At 47.1% G+C, this 25,043-nt stretch overlaps 10 protein-coding genes across 10 annotated transcripts; 7 read left to right on the forward strand and 3 right to left on the reverse strand.

Moving 5' to 3' along the window:
• The first annotated feature begins 3,161 nt into the window (after nt 1–3,161).
• Nucleotides 3,162–6,079, forward strand: V1508DRAFT_393518 (glycosyl hydrolase). The gene is made up of 2 exons (XM_066937972.1): nt 3,162–5,770; nt 5,840–6,079. Exons 1-2 carry the CDS (start codon nt 3,331–3,333, stop codon nt 5,854–5,856), a joined length of 2,457 nt encoding a protein of 818 aa, XP_066792371.1. The 5' UTR covers nt 3,162–3,330; the 3' UTR covers nt 5,857–6,079.
• Nucleotides 6,080–6,086: 7 nt separating this feature from the next.
• On the forward strand, nt 6,087–8,345 carry V1508DRAFT_427991 (uncharacterized protein). Its single transcript, XM_066941749.1, has 2 exons — nt 6,087–6,774; nt 6,830–8,345. Exons 1-2 carry the CDS (start codon nt 6,426–6,428, stop codon nt 8,071–8,073), a joined length of 1,593 nt encoding a protein of 530 aa, XP_066792372.1. The 5' UTR covers nt 6,087–6,425; the 3' UTR covers nt 8,074–8,345.
• Nucleotides 8,346–8,505: 160 nt separating this feature from the next.
• Nucleotides 8,506–9,509, forward strand: V1508DRAFT_442686 (uncharacterized protein; the record flags this gene model as incomplete). The annotated part of the gene is made up of 2 exons (XM_066942348.1): nt 8,506–8,947; nt 9,183–9,509. Exons 1-2 carry the CDS (start codon nt 8,702–8,704, stop codon nt 9,507–9,509), a joined length of 573 nt encoding a protein of 190 aa, XP_066792373.1. The 5' UTR covers nt 8,506–8,701.
• A 461-nt stretch (nt 9,510–9,970) lies between these two features.
• On the reverse strand, nt 9,971–11,917 carry V1508DRAFT_52597 (glycosyl hydrolase). Its single transcript, XM_066942949.1, has one exon. The coding sequence runs from the start codon at nt 11,618–11,620 to the stop codon at nt 10,115–10,117; it is 1,506 nt and encodes a 501-aa protein (XP_066792374.1). The 5' UTR covers nt 11,621–11,917; the 3' UTR covers nt 9,971–10,114.
• Nucleotides 11,918–12,039: 122 nt separating this feature from the next.
• On the forward strand, nt 12,040–13,955 carry V1508DRAFT_427994 (uncharacterized protein). Its single transcript, XM_066941750.1, has one exon. It carries the CDS (start codon nt 12,198–12,200, stop codon nt 13,908–13,910), a length of 1,713 nt encoding a protein of 570 aa, XP_066792375.1. The 5' UTR covers nt 12,040–12,197; the 3' UTR covers nt 13,911–13,955.
• Nucleotides 13,956–14,764: 809 nt separating this feature from the next.
• Nucleotides 14,765–15,404, forward strand: V1508DRAFT_324278 (HNH endonuclease-domain-containing protein; the record flags this gene model as incomplete). Its single annotated transcript, XM_066936615.1, has 2 exons — nt 14,765–15,031; nt 15,084–15,404. Coding segments are annotated over 2 exons (588 nt in total), but the record flags the coding sequence as incomplete, so codon positions are not given.
• Nucleotide 15,405: 1 nt separating this feature from the next.
• V1508DRAFT_330531 (short-chain dehydrogenase TIC 32-like protein) lies at nt 15,406–15,888 on the reverse strand (the record flags this gene model as incomplete). The annotated part of the gene is made up of 2 exons (XM_066936639.1): nt 15,406–15,797; nt 15,849–15,888. Coding segments are annotated over 2 exons (432 nt in total), but the record flags the coding sequence as incomplete, so codon positions are not given.
• A 904-nt stretch (nt 15,889–16,792) lies between these two features.
• V1508DRAFT_361941 (glycosyl hydrolase) lies at nt 16,793–18,408 on the forward strand (the record flags this gene model as incomplete). Its single annotated transcript, XM_066937211.1, has 3 exons — nt 16,793–17,676; nt 17,721–17,962; nt 18,023–18,408. The coding sequence occupies 3 exons, from the start codon at nt 16,793–16,795 to the stop codon at nt 18,406–18,408; spliced, it is 1,512 nt and encodes a 503-aa protein (XP_066792378.1).
• A 2,835-nt stretch (nt 18,409–21,243) lies between these two features.
• Nucleotides 21,244–21,588, reverse strand: V1508DRAFT_336233 (uncharacterized protein; the record flags this gene model as incomplete). The annotated part of the gene is made up of 1 exon (XM_066936658.1): nt 21,244–21,588. A coding segment is annotated over one exon (345 nt), but the record flags the coding sequence as incomplete, so codon positions are not given.
• Nucleotides 21,589–24,566: 2,978 nt separating this feature from the next.
• On the forward strand, nt 24,567–24,950 carry V1508DRAFT_331073 (uncharacterized protein; the record flags this gene model as incomplete). Its single annotated transcript, XM_066936644.1, has 1 exon — nt 24,567–24,950. A coding segment is annotated over one exon (384 nt), but the record flags the coding sequence as incomplete, so codon positions are not given.
• Nucleotides 24,951–25,043: the final 93 nt, after the last annotated feature.

Genomic DNA, 25,043 nt, shown 5'->3' on the forward strand with positions numbered 1-25,043 from the left:
TTTAGGGTTATTTCGACTTTAGTGCGGCTTATTACTATGGCCTGTCCATCCTGTCCATCCTGTTCATGGCCATGAACGCCAGTTTACTATGTTAGCCTAGTGTGAACCCCACAGTTTCAGGTAGCGTGTGATCGTAGGCAGCGACACGGAAGCTTCATTCATCGCAGGTCCGGCTTTTGGAGGCAGACTTCGAAAATAACCTAGACACTGCTCACGAACGTCCTCATCGTCCAACGCTGATCTCCATTTGGTGTGCTTGCCACGCTTGCTGAGACGAGGCAAAGAGTGGGATCGGCACGGATAGACGGATAACGAATAACGGATATCCGTGTTGGATACGGATATGAATACGGATATCCACGGATATGGATACGGATACGGATAAGACAAAACTGATTAGTCATATCCATGGATATATCCACGGATATCCACGATAACATTGACTAAAGGGTGTACTAACGGGGTAGCTTAAGGTGTGTCTTGTGCGTGTTTGTTATTTCAGCAACAGTGTGGCGTACTGTGATAACGTGTAACGTCGTGTCACTGTGATGAGTGGACAGCCGCGTGTTGCATAATCCGTCAGTGCGGCGTAAGGAAGCGGCGTGCCGCGCCATCCCCCAGTCACACACTTATGAGAATATGGGTTAATGGGGAAATGTAATATATAGTGAATAGAGGAGCATAAAGGAAAAACTTCAGGCTTTAGTATCCAGCCAACCTTGGTACTTTCATTCTCTTCTTCTATCGTAGCCACTCCCGTTTTATTCCCCAGCATCTTATACGTGTTACAGTTTTGCCTCAGTTTGAGGTACTTGCTCGTGTATATATAGACCTGAAGTAACAATGAGACTGGTCGCTATTGCTAGATCCTCAACCCTGCCCTAGACCAAGAATTCTTATTATAGTTCGGATAAGTAGCGCGAGTCTCAGGGATCCATTGAACATTTGCTGTTGCAAGTTTTTTTGCTTTCGTGCTTCGGCGATGCCGCTCGTTTTTTAATTGCTGCTGTGTTCGGTTTTCGTTCGTTATTTCTTGCTATATTGTTCATCTGAAATATAGTCATATAGATAATAGATGCATGTTTGCTTTGTTTTAATAATATGAAAATGTATTCTAAAAATGAAGACCTAGTGAGCCAAACAGTCAATGTTATCGTATAATCGGCTCGCGAGTCGGAAAAGGCTTATAATCACGTACTCTATCCGTTGATACGACGGATACGTATATGGATAAGGAAAATTTGGCCTGGATATTATCCGTGCCGATCCCTAGCAAAGACTCAGTGTGCTCATATAAATTTGCCCATCAGCTGATAACGCGGGACATATATGTCCCTTTGTTAAAATTATAAAATCTGCGGTCATTGAAGCCATCAGCGTGACCGTAAGCTGCAAAGCCTCGTCCGCTGGCATTTTCTTGCGTCCCTGAAGGCGATTGCCAATCCTGTCTAATAGAACACGAATATTGACAGGAGAGTCAACAGCATAATCTGCTTCGTCATATTTCTCAGTGGTGATCGCGTTCTCTCCATCGCTTTCGCCATTCACGTTAATGTTCTGATATTCAGGACCTCCTCTTCTGCAGCCTGACTTCGCTAATGCTTCTGATTCAATTTTCACTGGAGGAACTGGTAGCTGCGACCTCACTCTTTGTAAAATTGAAAGCCATTAAGGGCTTTATGGACGGGTCTACTTTTCGAAATTCCCTTTGAATCTTTGTACCGAACGTTCAATATTTTAAAAGCTTATCAGTTTCTCGACGAAAACACAATCTCTTTAAAGTATTGTCCACTTCGGCCTGAGCTACGCAGACTTCGATGACTCGGAGCTCTTCCACATCTTCACCCACTGGCCCCGGCTGAGCGGCCTGACTGGCGATGTCAAATCTCTTGTTCAAAAAGAAAAAAGGAGAAAAAAAATTTCATTCACTTACTACATGGTTGATCCGGCTGTATTTATCAGTTTACGACGCCAGTTGCCAAAGCTCCATCTGCGTGCTAGCCATCATCACAACCATTGGTAGCATCTACAGCGTGCCATCAAGAGACTTGCAATCATTGGCTATTTACAACATCTCTAGAGATCAATATTCCTTCCATTCATACACCGCTGTACATATCTCTTACCGGGGCGAGCCACAATGAATGCAGCTTTGATAGTTGTTCGGACTATTCATCTTTTCTGTTCGATCGATGTTACAGCCCCGTCTTCTGCAACCAATTTCCTTATGGCCCAGGATAAAGCTACACCCCCTCGCCCGGGTAACCCCACACTATTCCTATTTGGAATATTTTTTGTCACGTGATGCCAACAAAGCGTTCTCCGGTCACGTGGATGTGACGGAGGCAGGTACTTATATGTACAATGTTGATAGCCAAGAGAACGACGTTGCATGGTATTTGGACTCGGGAGCTACATCCCATGTGTGCCATAACCGTAAATGGTTCAAGTCATATGTTCCTTTTGCTACCGCGCACACTATTCAATTTGCCTTCGGGACGACCACGCCGAATTTATCTTTGAATGACGGGTAGGCAAAAAAGGAACCAATAAGAGTCAGGTCGTAGCCTTCCATGACAATAGCCAGTGAGATCACCATAGAGAACAAAGTAGCTTTGGGATACATTGCCCATGCCTGCGCTGGTTACATGTTGTGCTCAAAGTTGGACGCACGCTGCGCGCCCTCCAGCACCCGATCCAAATTGGGGATTCTCTCTGCCATACGCTGCATGATATTTTCGTCGACCACCAGGGCGGCCGTGCCCGTAGTGACGATGGGACGGACATGGTCTTCGTGCTCGATATGTTCAGACTGGGTTTGACGCGCCATGCTGAAAGATTATGTCTAGAGGAGACAGAATAGATCGGATAAGAGTTGGAAAGACGTGTCTGGCATCGTGACTTGGAAGGCGGACCAGCGTTTAATATATGCCCATCCCCACGGGGGTTGAACGTCTGCGGGGGGATTAGGCATGGGGAACTCCGGACTCTGACAGTTTAGATGATTTGTTCCGGAAGCCCCGCACTGCGCGTTATGCCGTCCATCGATGAAAATTTGGGAGACGTACAAATTGGGAAGGAAACCCCGAAGTTTCGCCGCCTCGCGGCCCACGTACAAATTGGGAAGGAAACCCCGAAGTTTTCGCCGCCTCAGCGGCGCCCAGCGCTGGAAGTGGCGTGGCAGCAACTCGGCCATGATTGGGACAATGCTAGATCAGGCGTACCACGCTAATTTTCTTTTAAAGGACGAGCAGGCTAGGCCAAAATTCGCTAGCACCTGAATTGAGTTTTTTGGCTGTTGTCGGCTGCCATCTTCTGTTTTTATGGATCATGAGTGCAGCCAGTTCGGACGAGACCTTGCAAACGCTAGCGCCTTCACACTCTTCGACTTCGCCCACAAGTTCTGCTGAAATCACCGCACCTTCTGATACTGCATGCATCAAAGGATGGCGGCCGTCTTACCATCTCCTACCGCCGTGTGGGTGGATAAACGATCCTTGTGCGCCAGGATATGACGCGAAGACGGGAGTGTACTATGTCTCCTTTCAATGGAACCCGAATGGATTCGACTGGGGCGATATTGCCTGGGGTTCTGCCACATCGTCAGACATGATTTCTTGGGTAGTACGAGACCAACCTGTCCTTTCTCCTGACATGCAGTACGATCGAAATGTCTGGACCGCCTGCTTCATGCCCTGCCGAGATGACTCTTTAACCTACGCATATACTTCCGCCAGCAGTCTCCCAATTCATTTTACCGTACCACATCGACGAAGATGCGAGTCTTTGAGCCTGGCAAAGTCTTTCGACAATGGCAGAACCTGGCAAAAGAGCGCGAGCAATCCAATTCTGCCTGGCGAGCCTAAAGGCCTTGATGTGACCGGGTGGAGAGACCCATTCTGCGCCTTATGGCCATCTATGAGCAATTTCCTAGGAGGGGACTCGGAAAACACCCTGTTTGGCATTATTACGGGCGGCATTCGACATGTCAGCCCTACGGCCTTCCTCTACACAGTCGACCCCAATGATGTGTCCAAATGGACATACCTTTGCCCCATTACCAACGTTGGGCTTAATACGCGACTATCACGGTGGTCGGGCGATCTGGGCAAGAATTGGGAAGTTGCAAACTTTTTAACGTTGACTGATGAGAGCAATTCATCAATCACACGCGAATTTCTCATCGTAGGCACTGAAGGCTGTCTTCCTGATGAAGAACTGACTCCAGGGGGTAGACAGTGGCGCTCTGCTCGCGGACAATTGTGGCTGTCCGGATCACTGCAAGAAGGAAAAGGAAATGACGTATCGGGTGCTGTTGAAATGACTTATAAGTTCGGAGGTCACCTTGATCGCGGTTGCTTATACGCAGCCAATTCGTTCTTCGACCCCAAATGCCAGAGGAACATTGTCTGGGGCTGGGTCATTGAAGAAGATCTTTGTGACACCCTGCGCTGTAAGCAAGGATGGAGTGGTATGCTATCAATGCCACGAGAGCTCTTTTTGCAGACGCTGCATAACGTCGTCGGCGCCTCCAAGTCCGACCTTAGGTCCATTACGTCGATAGAGGTCGACGAAGATAGACATGGCTCCTATTCGGTCCGGACACTTGCCAGCCGTCCCTACCTACCTTTGACCAAGAGTCTTCGTCAAGGTCCCAATGTTCGGCGGTCTCGCTTGGAGAAGTCAAAGCTTGGTGGGTCTGAGTCGAATAAAGTGGAATTCACTTCTGATTGTATCCGAACTACGAGGTGGGAGTTGGATTGCTCTTTCAGAGTCTCCATGCCCTCATCTTCGTCAGGCATGCCTGTTCAGTCCTATCCAAACGTCGCGGCCTCATCTGTGCGGCCTCCTCGAAGGCGGACGCTCACTCAAGCCGAGAAGCACATGATCTGGAAGCATGCCCGCGATCATCCCAACGATTCGCAGAAGAAAATCGGAAAAGTATTTGGAGTCGAGCGAAGTACCGTGTCGAAGATTTGCAAGGCTCTCAACAAGACGATGGATGTGCGTAACAACAGTGGATCGCGTCAGCATATCGCCTCCGGCAACACCTCCAGCGGTAAGTTTCGACACATTGAATACAAGCTCGCGGACTGGATTCGCTCCCTTACCGCTGACGGCCATGTTGTTCGAGATGATGAGATTCGCGAGCAAGCTTTGCTAATCGCGGCTGGTACCGACCGTCGAGACGAGTTGGTTAACGGATTCAAAGCCAGCGCGACATGGATGGAGAAGTTTAAGCAGCGCCATCGCGAATGCTTTGCCTCGACACTACGTTCTGCTGGATCGGTGCACACTAGGTCTCGAACGAAGGCCGACGAGCCCACTACTCAGGATATAGGGGAACCTGATTCGGTGAAGGAGGATCTGGACGATAATGATGATGACGAAGGGCCCTATTCTGCGTCATCTGCTTCATCTACGTCATCTACCATGTTCCATCTCGAAGTTCTGCCCACACAAGCGTCAACTCCAATCTTAGATGGCTACTACCCCGTTCCTACAACGGTGACCGATGTTGACTTGTCTCTCCAGTATACGCCGTACTCAACCTCCGCTGCGTCGACATATTCTACTATTTCTCCTCAATCCTCACCTGAGTTGTTGACACCGATCTCTGGCTCATTCCCCTCGCTCGAATACCAAGCCACGAATGCACCATTGCTTCCTGACATTTCTGAGCAGTGTGGTGAGACTTATTTTGGGATGCCTACCGCTGATCCCGTGTACGCGCAGGGACTGCTTTCTCCCGACTACTTCTCTGCGGACAGTGAGTTCCCCTTCCTCTTTTCGTTTGCGACATTCCATGAAAATAAGTACCGTGCTAACAAGTTTGTAGCATTTCGGACGTTGTAATTTAATTGGTCACCATTTTATGGTAGGGTTTTCATGGTAAATATTGTATTATTGTTATCGGATCTCTTGGAGTTTGTTCCGGCTCTTTGTGCTAGTGTTTTTGTATAGTGTGGAGCTGCCTAATAAGGAAAGGCCCATTACTACACCCCTTCCTTTTTAGGCAAGGGGTAGTCACGTGAATATGAAGTAAAGTTCGCTCAATAGAAATTGCAATTAGAGATTATTGACATCAAATACCATAAACGTACCCCCTTCCACTGCTTCCACCTCTGTTCGATGAGGCGTCCCTCGAATCTGGTATCCTCCACTGCCTCGGCCGCGGTCTCTGGCACGACCTCGCCCTCTACCCCTTCCGCGTTGTGAGCTTTCACCGGCATGAAGCTCGGCCACAACAACCTCGAATCCAGATGGCACTCGACGAGCGGACCGGTCGGTTATCTGTCGATGAGTGCCTGGACGACCTCGAGGTCGTATACGTTCGGGTTTTTGAGCCCAAAGTCGGTAGTCGACGGGCTCTAGGTGTACGTGACCCTCAAGATACCACTGCGACCTGAAGTGCTCTGGCGCAGATGCTGGTGGAAGAACAAGAGGGCTATTTTCTAATTGAAGGACTTCAAGAACCTGGTGTTTCATTGGCATCCACAACTCCTTGTTTCAGCGATAAGGTGAAGTATAGCCGTTTGAAAATGACAGAAATATTCATTGATTCGACTTTTGGTACCAACAAGCACGGATATGAGCTCTACTGTGTTCTTACCGAGCTCGATCTGGTCTCGCTTCCTCTTTCCTATCTTCTTTTAGACACGCGTGGTATCAGAGAAGAAGGTAAGAGGGGAAGTCGATTGACAGCCTGGTTAACTGCATTAAGGGCATCTGGCTTAAATCCGACGGTTGTTCGTACAGATAAGGATTTTGCAGGTAATTTATTTATTTCAACATTTGTCCTTTGGAACCCAATTGATATTGTTGATAGAGGTGACAGCTGCAAGCATAGCGTTTAAGAGAGACAACGTCGGTTATAACCATCATCTTTGCCTATGGCACAGTCTCCGAGCAATTGACCAGTATATTACAGGTAAAGTGCCTACCAAAGGTTTTGGTTCAATTGATAAGGCAAGAAATTCTATCAGATCGACAACTCTTCCTCCCTATCTTCATTATTTGTCGGATGAGACAGAGTGGATCTTATCTAATGGCCAGACACCACCATGTACCCGGGACCAAGCACGAACAATACGCGCCATGATTAAACGGCATCTACTTAGACACCCTTTATTGCCGAAGCCTGTCTTTGATACTGACGGCGCGACTCCTCCCGACTCACTTCAGTTTCAATCATATGAAGAGATTCATAGTAGCTCTATTAGAGAGATGCTAGAATATTGCAAGTCGATTAATCAGCCTAGGCTCTTCAGGTATTTCTGGAGTAATTGGTATCGGCCAGGCTTCAGGAATACCGGATCGCGATGGGAAATTGCATCACTTTGCGGCAGGCCCGGCTTCAATGCAATCATACCAATTTCGCGCACTACAATGCGATTGGAAAGTCATTGGAGGATCCTCAAGAAGGATTATGGCTCACGATTCATCAAGCCTCGACTTGACGTTCTAGCTTATATTATCTGCAGTGGATTGGTCCGCTCCAGAATACATCTGTATTCGCAAGTAATGGCTGCGCGTGAGAAGCCGGGCACTTATAAAGACTTTGTTCATTTATGGCGCAAATGTGCCGAAGCCATTACTGGCAACACAATAGATAAACGCGACCGTGTCTATCACTCTGACCAAGGCAAATGGTTGTGCAGCTGTCCTTCCTTCGTGCTTAATTCTAGATATCTTTGCAAGCACTTGGTATCATTCTATTCGTGTCCTAAAGATGATGGCAGTGGCACGTTTCTTGTGCGACCGCCACCGTTGTTGAACGAAGAACTCTTTCAGGATCATTTGCCACTGATTAAGTTCAGTGAACAGGACACCAGTGGCCCCATGACTATCAGTTCAGGTAAGGACTTAAGTGACCGTGTCAACGATAGTGACGACGCTTGGTCAAACACCTACGCAGAGGAGTTGGCGTCACTTGAGCTCGTACCGGCTGAAAATCCTGAGGCTGCAGAAGAGAATGATGAACAGATTAGAGAGTTCATGCGAGTCGTGCATTGGGCTACAGACCCAGAGTGCGAGTCGAATGCATGCCTTCTACCGACACTTCTCGAATAAGGCGGTATCGTTCCTCTCAGAGTTCAAGAGGCCATACGAAGAGGCCGTTGGCACGTCGCGCTCAGTCTCCCGCAATACCATGAGAAAAGCTCCGAGGTCGTACTATTACAGTCGGCCTTAGAATCAATCTCGTGTATCTTAGCGACACGTGATATCGGTTATCCATTTGTTCCAGATATTTTATTATTGCATGTTGTTTTGATGTTTGATTTGGAGTTGGTATAAGTTAGTTGTAAGAATAAATTATGCCGTGGCATGTTCTGCTCTGTATAGAGTTTTTTTACTGGTCTCCTTTTAGTGTAGTGTAAACGTAATTTGAGAATGGTACGACGGGTACCGTCGTTGCCAAAAAATGTTAGCATTGTGGGCCTTGTGTCGTAGTTTCCTTAAAGTTTTTACACCAAAATAATGGAGTGTATGGATGACACGAGGCGTCAATACTTGTTTCGACAATTGAGGATGTCACCGAGGTCACGGAGCAGGAGCATCAGAAGACCCTCTGGCAGGGAATGAAATCCTATCTCGGGCCGTGTTTTGGTCGGCGACAGTCTCGTTGACTATTGTCATGGATGGATATGACACTTGGATCCTTTCTCCTTGATTCAAGAAAAATTTGGAAATTATAACGATGGAGTGTGGGGACTGCCGGCAGACAGCTTTGTCGATGATGGTTAGTATCGGCAGCTTGTTTGGTATTCTGATTGGCTTCAATTTCACCGACAAATTTGGATACAGGCGGATTATGTTTGTTGGCCTCGTTGCTGCCACTGGGTTCATTTTCATGCTGGTCCTCGCTCCAAATCGTACTGTCTTGCTGGTTGGCGAGCTATTGATGGGCCTTCCCAATGGTTCGTTTGGAGTCATGGGACAAAACGTATGCGTCAGAAGTATGCCCTGTGGTATTGCGTGGTTATCTTACCAGTTATGTGTATATGTGCTTCATCTTTGGTCAAGTTTTGGCTCAGAGAGTACTCAAGGTCTCTCAAGCCAGGACTGACGACTGGGCGTGGAGAATTCCGTTCGCCATCCAATGGCTGTGGCCAATTCCTCTTTCTATGCTGCTTTATTTTGCTCCCGAGTCGCCGTGGTGGTATGTGCGAAGGGGCTAGATTGATGAGGCCGAGAAATCGCTAAAGAGGTTGACGTCTACTACCATCAAGGTTGACATTCCTGCCACTGTTGCTATGATGGTACACACAACTGAGATGGAAAAGCAATTCCAGGAAGATACTAGTTACTGGGACTGTTTCAAAGGTATTGATCTGCACCGAACTGAAATTAGTTGCATGAGCTTGGTTATTCAAAGCGTTTCGTTGGGCAAGATTCTGGCATTCGCCATGTATTTTTTCGAGCTTGCAGGAGTGCCAACTTCAGCTGCGTTCAGTCTCGGGATTGGCCAATACGCAATCGGATTTGTTGCCGTTTGGACTGCCTGATTTTTGATGCCTCATGTCGGAAGACGAGCCATATACATGTACGGACTAGTGATTATGATTATACTGTACCTGGTTATGGGATTCGTGTCCTTGGTGCCTAGTACAAACATCGCGACCCCCTGGGTAACCGCCAGTTTGCTCTATGTTATTGTGTTTGTGTATGATGCGAGCATTGGTGCGATTGGCTTGTTAATTGGCGAACTGTCGTCGTCTCGGCTACGAGGCCGCACTATTGGCTTCAAGAAATCCGTTTCATTTATGCGCGATTGTCAACTCGGTCATATACCCTACATCCTCAATGCAAAGGCGGGCAACTAGAAGGGCAAGACTGGATTCTTGTTGGCTGGGCTAAGCTTTTTGTGCCTGGTTTGGACATACTTCAGGCTCCCCGAGACACAGGGCCGCACGTACGAGGAGCTGGACATTATGTTTATCAAGAAAGTTCCCGCTCGGCAATTCAGAAAACATCAGTCGAGACGTTGGATATCAATCATATCGTTAACAATGAGACGCGTGGCGTGGAAGTTAAAGACAAGGAGGACTCACTCTAAGAATGATCTATGTAGTTTTAATACAGCAGGCAATTATCAACTATTGTGCAAAAATCATTTAGTCCAAGCGCTATGCAACTCATATATCGAAGCTTGAGTGATTCTAAGGTTGTCATCAAGTTTCACTCGCACTGTGTCCGCAAACTCGTCATCTGCAAAGACATGGATATTGGTAAACGCAACCACGTCATTTACATATATCTCAGTCAGACCCCGATCGATAATTCCGTGGATCTTGTAAACGGGACACTGCATGTCCTCCGGAATGACAAGAGCAGACAGGTTGTCATTGTACAGAGGATGGTGCCATCCAGCCGCGTCTGCATTGCGGTTAAGCCAAACATGAAGGCCAGTCTCAAATGCACGTAGCCCAATAGAAATCCGGGCGGACTTGGACGCCAATTCAATCAAAATAGTAGAAGAATCAGTGAACCGGTTACCGAGACTCACTTCCGAAACATAGAACAAAAGCTCAGCCGCTCCGCTCTTGGTGCACAACTTCATGCCTGTGCTAGAGTCTACACTATCAGCGGTGACCGCATTGTCAAGGTTGCGGGCTCGCTCAATGTTCACCGGGAACTGAGCTAACGAATATCCAAAATACCCTTGATTGTACCGAACTTTGCGCAGAAGCATCCTCCTGGCGACAGACATGCATCCTCGCCATGGATAAGTTGGAACTTCGTTTGTATACTGCCAATTGCTGGCCCAGGCCAGGCCGATGACTTCATTGCCAGGAGTGTTGGACCAGGTTTGAGAAGCATACCAGTCTTTACCGTAGTCGGCGAACCGCACCATATAGTCATCAGGGATAAACTTTTCTCCATCAAATTCACCGATAAAATATTGGGTCATGCTGCCACCTAGAGGCGCTCCTGGGTTGATGGAGACAAACAAAACCCACTTGGTGGCGGTAGTGCCCTCGATTGGCATCTCAACTAAGTCAGGCACTTCATACTGATAGCCCACGAGTCCAGCCTGGAACCTTGACAGCTCGGTCCAATGAAGAAGATCCTTACTGCCGTAAAACAAAATCTGATATTCATGCGATAAAGCGACCGCCATGATCCATTTTGAAGACGGCTTGTGGAAAAATACTTTTGGATCTCGGAAATCTTTAGAGCCAATATCAATCACTGGATTCTGCTGATAACTCGCAAAGGTGTAGCCTCCATCCCGAGAAAACGCAACGCATTGTACTTGCTTTTTAGGAGAATGCGAAGTATAGATAGCCACAATTCGCTCTTCCGGGTCTATGCTATCGTCAAATAAACCAGAGGTATTTTCCTTATCGACAACCGCTGATCCACTATAAATACTTCCATCGGCATTTTCCGACTCAATAGCAAGGCCGTGGTTTTTCCAATGAATAAGGTCCTGCGAAGTAGCATGGCCCCACTGGGGCTTGCCGGCTACCATACAATTAGGATCGTACTGGAAATACATGTGCCAAGTGCCATTACTATATACGAGTCCATTTGGATCATTCATAAATCCCTTAGGTGGGGAAAAATGGACTTGTGGCCTGGCTGGCTCATCATATGCAGGTTGGTCGGTCATAACGAAGTCAGATAGAAGCTCTTACTCTGTAGTCTCTGGAAATAATTTCGACTTCTTTATATGGTTAATGAATTGTTTCAAGTGCCAGAACCCAGTGTCGAAGGACACAAAACTGTATAAGGTGTGTCTTTATGCCAGAGCTCACCCCCAACTTAACCAATCCTGTCTGGCCGTCCGAAAAAAAGCTCAATTCTGCTAGCGACTTTTGGCCTGGCCTGCTCCTCCTGTAAAGGAAAATTAGCGTGGCACGCCTGATCGTGGTTTGGCCGAGTTGCTGCCAAACCACTTCCAGCGCTGGGCCGCTGAGGCGGCGAAACTTCGGGGTTTCCTTCCCAATTTGTACGTCTCCCAAATTTTCATCGATGGACGGCATAACGCGCAGTGCGGGGCTTCCGGAACAAATCATCTAAACTGTCAGAGTCCGGAGTTCCCCATGCCTAATCCCCCCGCAGACGTTCAACCCCCGTGGGGATGGGCATATATTAAACGCTGGTCCGCCTTCCAAGTCACGATGCCAGACACGTCTTTCCAACTCTTATCCGATCTATTCTGTCTCCTCTAGAGATAATCTTTCAGCATGGCGCGTCAAACCCAGTCTGAACATATCGAGCACGAAGACCATGTCCATCCCATCGTCACTACGGGCACGGCCGCCCTGGTGGTCGACGAACATATCATGCAGCGTATGGCAGAGAGGATCCCCAATTTGGATCGGGTGCTGGAGGGCGCGCAGCGTGCGTCCAACTTTGAGCACAACATGTCACCAGCGCAGGCATGGGCAATGTATCCCAAAGCTACTTTGTTCTCTATGGTGATCTCACTTGCTATTGTCATGGAAGGCTACGACCTGACTCTTATTGGTTCCTTTTTCGCCTACCCGTCATTCAAAGATAAATTCGGCGTGGTCGTCACGAAGGGATCTGCTGCGGGAGAGCGCCAGGTGACGCCAGCCTGGCAAGCTGGTCTCCAGAATGGAGCCCAAGTCGGCGAGATCCTCGGATTGATGTTTGCTGGTTATCTGGCCGACCGATTTGGCTATAAAAAGACGCTGTTGGGCTGTCTCATTATGTTGATTTGCACCATCTTCATCCAATTCTTCGCACAAAATATTCAAATGCTTCTTGCCGGAGAGATACTCTGTGGAGTTCCATGGGGTGCATTTCAAACATTGACAACCACGTATGCTGCTGAAGTCAGTCCGATTGCTCTGCGCCCATACCTCACAACCTATGTCAATCTCTGCTGGGGATTCGGCTCGATTATCGCCACAGGCGTTTTGCGCGGCCTGCTCAGCCGGACCGATCAATGGTCTTGGCGCATTCCGTACGCAATTCAATGGTTCTGGCCGATCCCGGTCATTCTTGGCGTTACTTTCGCGCCAGAGTCTCCATGGTGGTTGGTTCGAAAGGGTCGGATGGACGAAGCGAGGCGCGCCTTGTCGACTCTAGCATCTAAGTCGTCCAACGCGGCTGATCATATCGATGACACCCTTGACCTCATAAAGATTACCAACGAACATGAATTGTTGGTCAATAATGGTGGCAATTACTGGGACTGCTTCAAAGGGACTGATCTGCGACGTACTGAAATTGTGTGCGGAGTGTGGATGGCTCAGGTTCTCTGTGGAATCGCCTTCAGCGTCAACATTGCTTACTTCATGGAACAGGCGGGCCTGCCTGCCACAACGGCCTTCGACTTCGGACTTGGTCTCGTTGGACTTGGCATAACAGGAACCTTCTGCTACTGGTTTATCATGCCATACGTCGGGCGTCGCACACTCTATGTCTGGGGTATGGCAGGCATGCTCGCGATTCTGCTCCTGGTCGGCTTCTTGGGTATTGCTCCAGCTGACAATACTACCATTGCCTATGCGTCTGGTGCACTACTCCTGGTCAACGTTTTTGTCTACGACATCACCATTGGGCCTGTGTGCTACTGCATTGTTGCTGAACTCCCAGCAACGCGCTTGAGGGTCAAATCTGTTGTATTGGCTCGCAACTGCTACAATATCATCGGCATTGCAGGCAATTTTCTTCAGGCCCCCATTCTCAATCCCCTTGGATGGAACTTGAGAGGGAAGGGTGCTTTTATCTGGTGCGCACTCTGCTGTCTCACCTTGATCTGGGTGTATATCCGACTTCCTGAATCAGCCGGGCGTTCTCCGGCTGAGCTTGATCTTCTGTTTGAGAATCGCGTTTCCGCTCGCGATTTTTCCAAAATTAAAGTGGATCCTTTCAAATCGACTGGTGTCGAAGTCGAGCAAGAGAAGTTCATGGGAGAGAAAAAGTGAAAAGGAGACGACTGATTGTGTTGAAATATGAGAGATGAAGTGAGTAGATGTAACAACGCTAAAGAATAAATAAAGGTCTACATGTTAACGCGGCGCCGGATCAACATAAGATATGCGGCGTCGGGTGCGGCGCTCTGAGGCGTCACAATGATGTGGCGCAGGGATCAGCGGAAGAGATGCGGCGTAGGGATCAATGTCACATATCCATGACGGTCATGTCTTTTTTCTGGTCCCAAAAAGACCAAGAAGAAAAGGAGAAAAAATAAGTGTACATATAATAGTTGGCGCCCGAAGTCGCCTGAAACAAGGAGTTCAGCCCCTGAAAATAAGCAAATGACTTATCTACGCACGTGTTTGGTCCGTTCGACACACGCCCCCAGGTTGATTCGTAGGATCTACTAAGCCTAATTGGTTTAGCGAACCTTGAACTGTTGGTGAGAAAATGCCTTTGTAAGACCATCTGCAGGCATTTCTTCGTCGGCATCCAATTAATCATAATACTTTTGTTAAGGGTATACCCGGGGTCTGGTCGGCCGTCGGGTAAACTAAATAACCCTAACCGTCTCGTGCTATAGGTGACCTAACTCCTGTGTTGTACCTTTTCATGTGATAGCAACGAGAGTCTCTGGGTTAGGGCGATTTGCCAACCTGAAAGCTCACCCAGGGTTGAATAGGTCCAGCCTATCTTTAGCGACCTGGTTTGCGCTGTGTTACTAGCGGCAGCTGAATTGATGTATATTTAACCGTTATGGTAGACCTCAACAAGTGTCGTCATTTCGATCGTCGTCACTACAAGATCTTGACTAAGGGCTGAAGCGATAATCTACTTGGTCTTATGAGGCCATCAGCACGTCATGGCTGGCAGCAGAGCTATCGGTCGTGATGTCCACTTTTACCACTTTGCAGACCCATATAATGCACTCGGTGGAATGATATTGAATTCGTCCGTTACAGAAAGCAGTTTTTTTATGGTCGAGATCGTCATCGATGCATCTGGTCCGTATTGGGTCATATCACGAAGTACCGGCGAAATTTTGACGCTCACAGACGCAGCCCTCAAGCGTGGCCATTATGATATATGGCCATGTTCTCGAAAAGGTCTTTTTTTAATATTAATATTTGTCTATAATGTGGCCGCTAAGTGTTCCCCAGACACAGTATCTCTCACTCGAGAAACCTTATATAACCAGAGTGCTGTCAAGAACGATTACTGGTAGAGACGACGCTATTCGGCAGCTAGTCCGTGAAAGGGATGGAAAATGCGTTATAACTGGTCTTGTCAACACGCAGGCTTATAGGAATGATTGGACTAGCTTTCCTGCAGCACACATTTTTCCCCTTTCCAGTGAAGAGTATTTCATGCAGAGTGGACTGTCTAGATGCATCACAAACAAAGCGAATGAGCGTGACACGGGAATCAACTCATGTCAGAATGGACTACTAATGCAATCCAATGTCCATGAGAGATTTGACAAGTTTCTATTCTCAGTTAACCTGCCCCGGGACTTGCCGCTTCAAGTTTCGGCATTAGCAGATTCGTAAGCAGAAAGTGCCCGACATGGTTGGTAGCGAACTGGATCTCGATCCCATTCTTGCTTGTCTCGAAGTCCTTCATAGCCATGACCGCGCCATAGTTGATCAAGACGTCGATCTTATCAATGGTCGCGCTAATATTGTCCGCGGCATGCCTAACCGAATCCTGGTCACTTAGGTCTACATGATAGAAGCGGGCGTCGATGGCAGGATTGATGGCATTCATCTCCTCGATAACCGGCTTGATCTTAGATTCGGAACGACCCAGCAGTAGGATGTGCTTAGGGTTTGCTGCCGCAAGCGTGATGGCGGTTGCAGCTCCTAGCGAGTTTACACTAGTCCCAGTAATAACAACTACAATAGGTAAACGGACGCAAATTTTTTGTAGAAAAAAGTAATACTTACACGTTTTTCCATTTATTTTCTCGCGAAATGCGTTGACAATAGGGGTGGATACGATTACGGTACCGTCAAAATTTTATATTATTCGTAAAGTTAATCGCAACCCTGAGAACCTAATCGTAAAGTAATCGTAAAGTCTACCAAAAATCGTATAGTAATCGTATAGTAATCGTATTCCTAATTTGGTATGGTGTGAAAAATTTACCCTGACAACGCGTGAAGTTGGCCCCCGGAAAGGCTCAGCGATCCGATATAGACAAATACTTGATGAAGAGACAGTAGCTATCGCTGCTGAGGGATGGTTGCTATTCCTGCTAAGGTGGTGGAGGAGCTACAAAGATGAATACCTGAGAATGGCAGCCGCCGCCGAGACTACCTCGCGATTCCGGCATCTGAAGTGGCAGTTGAGATATTATTTAGTGGCGGAAGAGAATTGCTTGCGTTAAGACGGCATTCGATGGAATCAGGAACCATTAACTTTATTTGCCGACTACTATTCAACAGCAACTGAATTGTAATTTTGTGCCTCTTTTTAAGTTTTTATTCAATTTATTTGTTTGTCCTCTATGTGTGCATTTCAAAGCAGATAATGAAAGTCACGTGTATGACTATACGATTTTTTGCAAGTAACCAACCTCAGCGCTCGTATAGTTAATCGTAAAGTTTTACATGGACTCGTATAGTAATCGTATTGGACTTTACGAATACGAATAACGATTAATCGCAAATCGTATCCACCCCTAGTTGACAACTTCAGGTGCGGTGGTTTTAGCAGAGAAACGCGACATGGTGCACAAAACTAAGGTTGAATCGTCAATAATTGAAACCGATAGCTGGGAACAGGATTCGCGCTATCCATGCGGGAAGACGAAAAGAAATCCTTGATCCCCTTTATAAGGCTGATTGCGATCAACATACGTGCACGTGTTGTCCGACTTTCTCCTGACATGCAGTACGATCAAAATGGTGTCTGGACCGGCTGCTTCATGCCCTGCCGAGATGACTCTTTAACCTACGCATATACTTCCGTCAGCAGTCTCCCAATTCATTTTACCATACCACATCGACGAAGATGCGAGTCTTTGAGCCTGGCAAAGTCTTTCGACAATGGCAAGACCTGGCAAAAGAGCGCGAGAAATCCAATTCTGCCTGGCGAGCCTGAAGGCCTTGATGTGACCGGGTGGAGAGACCCATTCTGCGCCTTATGGCCATCTATGAGCAAGTTCCTAGGGCTGGACTCGGAAAACACTCTGTTTGGCATTATGTCGGGCGGCATCCGACATGTCGGCCCTACGGCATTCCTTTACACAGTCGACCCCAATGATGTGTCCAAATGGACATACCTTTGCCCCATTACCAACGTTGGGCTTAATACGCGACTATCACGGTGGTCGGGCGATCTGGGCAAGAATTGGGAAGTTGCAAACTTTTTGACGTTGAGTGATGAGAACGATTCATCAATCACACGCGAATTTCTCATCGTAGGCACTGAAGGCTGTCTTCCTGATGAAGAAATGACTCCAGGGGGTAGACAGTGGCGCTCTGCTCATGGACAATTGTGGCTGTCCGGATCACTGCAAGAAGGAAAACGAAATGACGTATCGGGTGCTGTTGAAATGACTTATAAGTTCGGAGGTCACCTTGATCGCGGTTGCTTATACGCAGCCAATTCGTTCTTCGACCCCAAATGCCAGAGGAACATTGTCTGGGGCTGGGTCATTGAAGAAGATCTTTGTGACACCCTGCGCTGTAAGCAAGGATGGAGTGGTATGCTATCAATGCCACGAGAGCTCTTTTTGCAGACGCTGCATAACGTCGTCGGCGCCTCAAAGTCCGACTTTCGTCCATTACGTAGATAGAGGTCGAGGAAGATAGACATGGTTCCTATTCGGTCCGGACACTTGCCAGCCGGCCCTACCTACCTTTGACCAAGAGTCTTCGTCAAGGTCCCAATGTTCGGCGGTCTCGCTTGGAGAAGTCAAAGCTTGGTGGGTCTGAATCGAATAAAGTGGCGTTCACTTCGGATAGTATCCGAACTACGAGGTGGGAGTTGGATTGCTCTTTCAGAGTCTCCAAGCGGTGCAGCGAAGTTGGCGTAAAAATAAGCAATTCACAAAGTTAGCTGCCATTGTTGACTTTCGCCACCTGATATAATGTCCTGCTAACCAGGATTACAGACTTGTCTCGAGCCACGACGCTGATGTTTGAGCCGCAATCTGAGACTTTTACTATTGAAAGGCCGTCCCTGCGGACACTAAACTCCTCCAAGCTGATCAATAACGCACCTGAAGTTGCGCCACATACACTCTTCATAACACGTGATCCGGTGACTGGAGAGGAGGAGATTGAGATCTTGCACATCCAGGCATGGCAAGACAATTCGGTGCTGGAAGTATTTGTTAATTCTCGCACTGCAATATCCACTCGGCTGTATGGAGCTAAAGAGACTTTCGGCATGACTTTCTTTGGTACTGACAGTAGTGGTGCCGACACAACAAAGCTCCTAGGTGCAGTGCTGTGGGATGATATTGGTATCCCAGTGGCGCTGACACAGAGCTCCTAGATGCAGTGCTGTGGGATGATAGTGGTATTCCGGTTGTGATGACACAACATAGCTCCTATTGCAGTACTGTGGCATGATATTTGTACGGGATAATTAGTATATCTTCCCCAGGGCATGAAACATGTGCTGGGGTTGTGCCGTTTCTCTCTTTGAACTTGGCGCTTCCTTTTCACTACTTGATATGGTGCCTAAAGGTTAGTCTGGACATTCGTACCATGCCAGTACGACTTTGAAATAATTTCACCATCCTTGCAGTTATAAGCCTCAAATAAAACTATGCTAATCACGTACACACGTACAGATGGTAGCTCCTTTTTGTTTTTTTAGTTAAAAATTGCTATAATTATACCTCAGTGTAAATCAGGTGGTACTTTCGTCTTAACTATGAGAGCAAGATAATTATGCAGCAAATATTACCCTACCTAATCTCGATATTTACCATACGTTTTTAATTAGGTTAGCTAACGTTCTCTATTAGGAAATTAAGCTGCCTAATAAGGAAAGGCCCATTACTAAAGCTACACCCCTTCCTTTTTAGGCAAGGTCTAGTCACGTGATTATGAAGTAAAGTGAATCGTTCAATAGAAACTGAGAGATTATTGACATCAAATACCATAAGCGTAACCCCTTCCACTGCTTGCACCTCTGTTCGATGAGGAGTCCCTCGAATCCGGTATCCGCCACTGCCTCGGCCGCGGCCTCTGGCACGACCTCGCCCTCTACCCCTTCCGCGTTGTGAGCTTTCAGCGGCATGAAGCTCGGCCTCAACAACCTCGAATCCAGATGGCACTCAACGAGTGGACCGGTCGGTTATCTGTCGATGAGTGCCTGGACGACCTCGAGGTCGTATCCGTTCGGGGCTTTGAGCCCAAAGTCTGTAGTCTACGGGCTCTAGGTGTACGTGACCCTCAAGATACCACTGCGACCTGAAGTGCTCTGGCGCCAGAGAGTCGCCAGTGACTAGTAAGGGCTGAATTATATGGGCACATGGCATTCCCATCGTTCTACCGAAGACACCAGTACAGGGACTGAGAGCAGTTACTGTCGTTAAGTTCAATTCCTTCATATGAGCCAGTACCTTGTCCAGTGCGTATGGCGATACCATTCCATTGCAAGCCGCGAATAATGGTCGATTATGACGATGCTGACGGGTGCTCTTCGCCCGCTCGACCTCCACGCTATACTCATGGTACTGGTCTTTGAACATCAACGTGGAAGTGTCCACAACGACCTTCAGATCACCGACTGAGTGGTGCAACTGAGACTTTAGGAACTGTGAGCCGCCTCTGCTCGGGACGTGACAATCGTGCCAAAGTGCATAACGGCATTCGTCCAATATCGAACAAACTTCTCTTTCTTCGTTGATAGCTCGTCTGACATGTAAGCCACGAGCGGGCGGTTAGACTCATACTGAGTCCGGAGCTTAGCCCAGGCTTCGTTGACTGACTCCTCTGTCTTGGCATTGACAATGGATACCAAAGTTTCAAGAATTTGACCCATTGTTCATTTCCATACTCGGTAGGTTCTTTGCGAGATAGCGGAGGGCGGGCGCTCAGAGCCTCACCCCTAATATTTGTTTGGCATGAAGCTGAATATTCTTTGTGATATGCCAAAAAACAATACATGGCTAGTAAGTGGATAGAACAACCCTATTGCATTCTGTAGTGCATCGTCGCCGTCGGTTACGATCGCAACTGGTGAAATCATACCTAGTCGATCATATACGGTTCGTAACTGTCAGGGTCTTATAATAAAGACTATAGAAGTGTATTGATATACTAGTAAAGCCACTAATGAAGAGCAGTATCGACAGAGCAAAAAGGAAAAAGACAAGAGACAGCAAGTGGGAAAGGGGGAGTTTATGCTATGCGCCTTGCGGCGTGCACTCAGCCACCACATGGTGCCGAGCTAACCAGCAAGGTACCCTTCCCGACACGTGTTCTAACAATGGTTAACGCCCGGTCCTGACAGTAACTGTTGGAAGACCCACAAAATAGAGTCCTCCCCTTCATCGCTAAGAAAGGAACTGCCCATGGTAAAGGTACAATTTGTGGAAGTCATGCCGACGATATTAGACAACGGCAGTCGAAAGCGGTTGGCCTTGTACGTGCTATCCATAAGAAGAACCGCGGAATGACGACGAAGCATCTCAATCGACGACTTGTGAATAAACATCAGTCGAGTAACCCGCTGACTAGAACCACGTTGGTTGAAGAAGATATAATCGGACTGCCCGTCAAGCTGGAACATTAACGCTTGTATGGGCGACAATCCGTTGAGCTCCTTTTGCTTGATATCTTCTCGGAGATTATGCACATCTCTGTTGGCGAACACTGTCCGGTATGGCCGACAACAGTGTCTGGACGTTGTCAACAAATACTTTGGCGGTATCTATGTGAGCTAATATCGGGGCTGAGCGAAAGTGACTAAATATGCAAGTGCACTGGAGTATGCTATACTATATCTCTCTTGAATGACTAGCTACAGAACCGGCGAAGTGGGCTCCTTATATACCACGGGAGCCGGTTCGTCTATAGAACAACAAAGAACACAAGCGAACACAAAAAAATACAAAAGAACAAATGTCTACAACTGATGACTCAGTGTAGAACCTCAAAGAGTCGACGAGATGCCTCGAGAAGCGAACTCGAGGCGTCTCGAGACCCTAACCTCATGGGCCGCACACCGCCAGTCCCGCGCGAAACTCTATCTCCAACAATCTCGTCGCGTAACAGACATATCCGGATCGATTTGACGAAGAGTTCAGATTGTGTCGGTAGCTCCAATTCCCGCTTTCATTTGTGCATAGACCATACCATCTTTTTGAATATCATCACGTCGGTGAATTGGATGCGCATAGGCGTGGATTGACGCGTCGTGATTATGCTCAGGGTCTCGGACTATAACTTGCCACTGTCCATCGGATTCCGTGACGACAACAGAAAACGGGCAATTTGTTTTACGGGAGCCAGTGTGATGCAGTCTGATAGATTTATCGTGCAGTCGGTTCCTATACTGTCCGCTTCGATCGCACTGTAAAAAGACCTTGGAGATATCTCCGTTCTTGCGGAATTTGCTTCGCTGAGTCCGCACCGCGTATCCATGAGTCCTTGCCGACAACTGTAGCGATTTCTTGGCGGTGCCGAGGTCGCAATACGAAATCTCGGGAGGGGGTATCATGTCGGGTGTAGCTGAATAATGCTCGTTGTCCGACTTCTCACATTGCTCATGGTCTGCCGAGTCGCTGTTACTGAACGTGTCGCACACGTCGAAATATTGTTCTGATACGGTGTCATCATAAGTAGCCGAGCAGCCAGTTTGGTCGCTGTGTGACGACAAATCCATAAACTCAGTCTATGGGGCTGGAAAAATGAGTAGGGATAAGGTACAAATTATATTGACTATCGACTGGGCTCTGCTGGGCCTTATATATTACTTACGGAGAGATATCTCCGCTTATTGCTCATGTCCGCGGGTTGTCTAATCGCCGTATGCGATAGCTAATATCCGTGTCCGCTTATCCGTATCTAATATCCGCTTATCGTGAACTCACTTCGACGACATCCAGACTATTGTCCGCAGGAAAGCAGCAAGGGTTTGTTCGCCAGAACAAAGAACGCGTGAACCAAAAGATTACGCGACGCTTTGTTGGCATCACGTGACAAAAAGTATTCCAAATAGGAATAGTGTGGAGTTACCCGGGCGAGGTTGTGTAGCTTTAGTAATGGGGGGTGTAGCTTTATCCTGGGCCATAAGGAAATTGGTCGCAGAAGACGGGCTGTAACATCGATCGAACAGAAAAGATGAATAGTCCGAACAACTATCAAAGCTGCATTCATTGTGGCTCGCCCCAGTAAAGAGATATGTACAGCGGTGTATGAATGGAAGGAATACTGCTCTCTAGAGATATTGTAAGTAGCCAGTGATTGCAAGTCTCTTGATGGCACGCTGTAGATGCTGCCAATGGTTGTCATGGTGGCTAGCACGCAGATGGCGCTTTGGCCACTGGCGTCGTAAAATGATAAATACAGCCGGAGCAACCATGTAGTAAGTGAATGAAACTTCTTTTCTCCTTTTTTTTTCTTGAACAAGAGATTTGACATCGCCAGTCAGGCCGCTCAGCGCATGGCCGAGCCCAGTGGGTGAAGATGTGGAAGAGCTCCGAGTCATCGAAGTCTGCGTAGCTCAAGCCGAAGTGGACAATGCTTTGGAGAGATAGTGTTTTCGTCGAGAAGCTGATAAACTTTTGAATATAGAATATGGTCTGAGGGGACCTGAACGTTCGATACAAAGATTCAAAGGGAGTTTCGAAAAGTAGACCCGTCCATAAAGCCCTTAATGGCTTTCAATTTTACAAAGAGTGAGGTAGCAGCTGCCAGTAAATTTGAAGCAGAGAAATCAGGAGCATGAGCGAAGTCAGGCTGCAGAAGAGGAGGTCCTGAATATCAGAACGTTAACGTGAATGGCGAAAGCGATGGAGAGAACGCGATGACCACTGTGAAATATGACGAAGCAGATTAGCTGTTGACTCTCCTGTCAATATTCGTGCTCTATTAGACAGGATTGGCAATCGCCTTCAGGGACCAAGAAAATGCCAGCGGACGAGGCTTTGCAGATTACGGTCCTAAATCATTACCATGTGGACCGGCTCGCAGGGACGGAAGGCTGATGGCTTCAATGACCGCAGATTTTATAACTTTAACAAAGGGACATATATGTCCCGAGTTATCAGATGATGGGCAAATTTATATGAGCACACTGAGTCTTTGGCCTAGGATCGGCACGGATAATATCCAGGCCAAATTTTCCTTATCCATATCCGGGTAAAATATCCGTATCCGTATCCATATCCATATCCAAGATATTATGGCTTTATCCATATCCGTATCCGTCGTATCCATGGATAGAGTACGTGATTATAAGCCTTTTCCGACTCGCGAGCCGATTATACGATAACATTGACTGCTTGGCTCAATAGGTCTTCATTTTTAGAATATATCTTCATATTATTAAAACAAAGCAAACATGCATCTATTATCTATATGACTATGTTTCAGATGAACATTATAGCAAGAACTAAGGCATATGCAGTAACACTAAAAAGAGAAGGTCACGTCATGAGAGTTGTGTAAGAGTGCGAAGTGCGGAAGTGGTCTTATGAGCTCAGCAACCAAAGCTAAGTATGCTTATGCAGGTACGATACAAGGTATTATCGTTACTAAGGATAGTAGCCCGTACCCAACTAGAAACCTGACGTTTATGGTCCTGCTCATGTCACTCCACTAAGGGTTGTCGTAAGACACATAAGCAATTCTCGTATGACATTGTTGCGGAAGAAAGTATGACATACGAGCTGATCCTTCCAAAAGAAGAATAGTCTGAGGGCTTACCTAGTTGAGTGCACTCTTCTCGCATGAGACATTGATCTTAAGTGAAGAATCTCTTCTTGTTGAGATTCAGACACAAAATCTACGACTACAAAGTATTCATGTGTATATATAGAGGTCTTAATTACCTTGGATACGTGAGTTGAGATCAAGCAATCAGCCTACGAATGTCCAACAACCCCTCTCACATAAGTTCTAATCGAAATTACCTTTCTCTGCGCTCCATCAATCCATATCGCTTATTTTGTCACAGACCTACTGTCAAATGTCGGATCGACGGAGAACGTGTTACGCTGTGTCGGTGAGAGCAGCGTAAACAGAGCCGTTGTGATATAGAATTCTGTTGCGACGGTACCTTAATTTTTGTTATGGCGCACGTGTCGTCTAACGTAAGGATTACGCAACAACAAATACAGTAGGCATCTAATTAGGGCTGTTGACGATATTCGACTTGGCGAATATTATTCGCATTTGACTGGTGAGATTCAATACGCTAGATAGTTCGTATACAAATGTATACAAAGAGTGTGCTGAGAATTGAGAGCTGTTAGCTGCGGGTCCGAGGGTTAGTTCTTGTTAAAATATCGGTTTCGGCTTTGTATAATCTAGCCTTTAATAGGATTATAGGAAATTGTTTTAAATTATCTAAGTAATATCATATGATTGGATAGAAATTCGATCGAATATGGGTATTTGATTGATAGGATATTCGACCGAATATGAGTAGTCGATTTTTAAGGCTGATATTATTCCATCTAATTTATCAAGGACTATTTTGAAGATCTTTTGTCAGGTGGCAAGAAGATAGAGTCATCTCTCAAAATTGCCCAATATTCTTTTCACAAAGGAGACTACATGGCCAGGCTTGTAAGAGAATGGGCTGAGCAGTTTCAACTAACTGGGCAGTTACCAGTGCCTGGTCAGCGTGGCAAGCATTCCAAATATCGATGTCCCCTAAGCGATGAGGACATAAGACGAAAGTGCCTCCAATTTTTCCGCGGTCTTCCACCGAATAAGAGGACCGCAACTGTACTCAAGAAATTCTATGATGTAGAATTAGCTCCAGACCTAGGAATCTCTACATCTGTCTCAACTACCACAGTCACAGCACACCTTCGCGCATGGGGTTTCTCACTTGGCCGTCACTCCAAGGATAGGGCTGTTGACGATATTCGACTTGACGAATATTATTCGACCGATTATCGGCGTCGAATACGATATCGGCCAATCCCCCGGCGTCGGATACGA

The sequence above is a fragment of the Lipomyces doorenjongii genome (genome assembly GCF_038497915.1).
Source record: "Lipomyces doorenjongii strain NRRL Y-27504 unplaced genomic scaffold V1508scaffold_138, whole genome shotgun sequence".
Classification (NCBI taxonomy): domain Eukaryota; kingdom Fungi; phylum Ascomycota; class Lipomycetes; order Lipomycetales; family Lipomycetaceae; genus Lipomyces; species Lipomyces doorenjongii.

What these genes read in the sequence shown, in the direction of transcription:
- V1508DRAFT_393518 (XM_066937972.1), top strand. Translation starts at nt 3,331, where the DNA reads ATGAGTGCAGCCAGTTCGGACGAGACCTTGCAAACGCTAGCGCCTTCA.
- V1508DRAFT_52597 (XM_066942949.1), bottom strand. Translation starts at nt 11,620, where the DNA reads ATGACCGACCAACCTGCATATGATGAGCCAGCCAGGCCACAAGTCCAT.
- V1508DRAFT_427994 (XM_066941750.1), top strand. Translation starts at nt 12,198, where the DNA reads ATGGCGCGTCAAACCCAGTCTGAACATATCGAGCACGAAGACCATGTC.
- V1508DRAFT_427991 (XM_066941749.1), top strand. Translation starts at nt 6,426, where the DNA reads ATGCTGGTGGAAGAACAAGAGGGCTATTTTCTAATTGAAGGACTTCAA. An exon ending in TACAGATAAGGATTTTGCAG is followed by an intron (nt 6,775 to 6,829) that starts GTAATTTATTTA and finishes TATTGTTGATAG; the next exon opens with AGGTGACAGCTGCAAGCATA.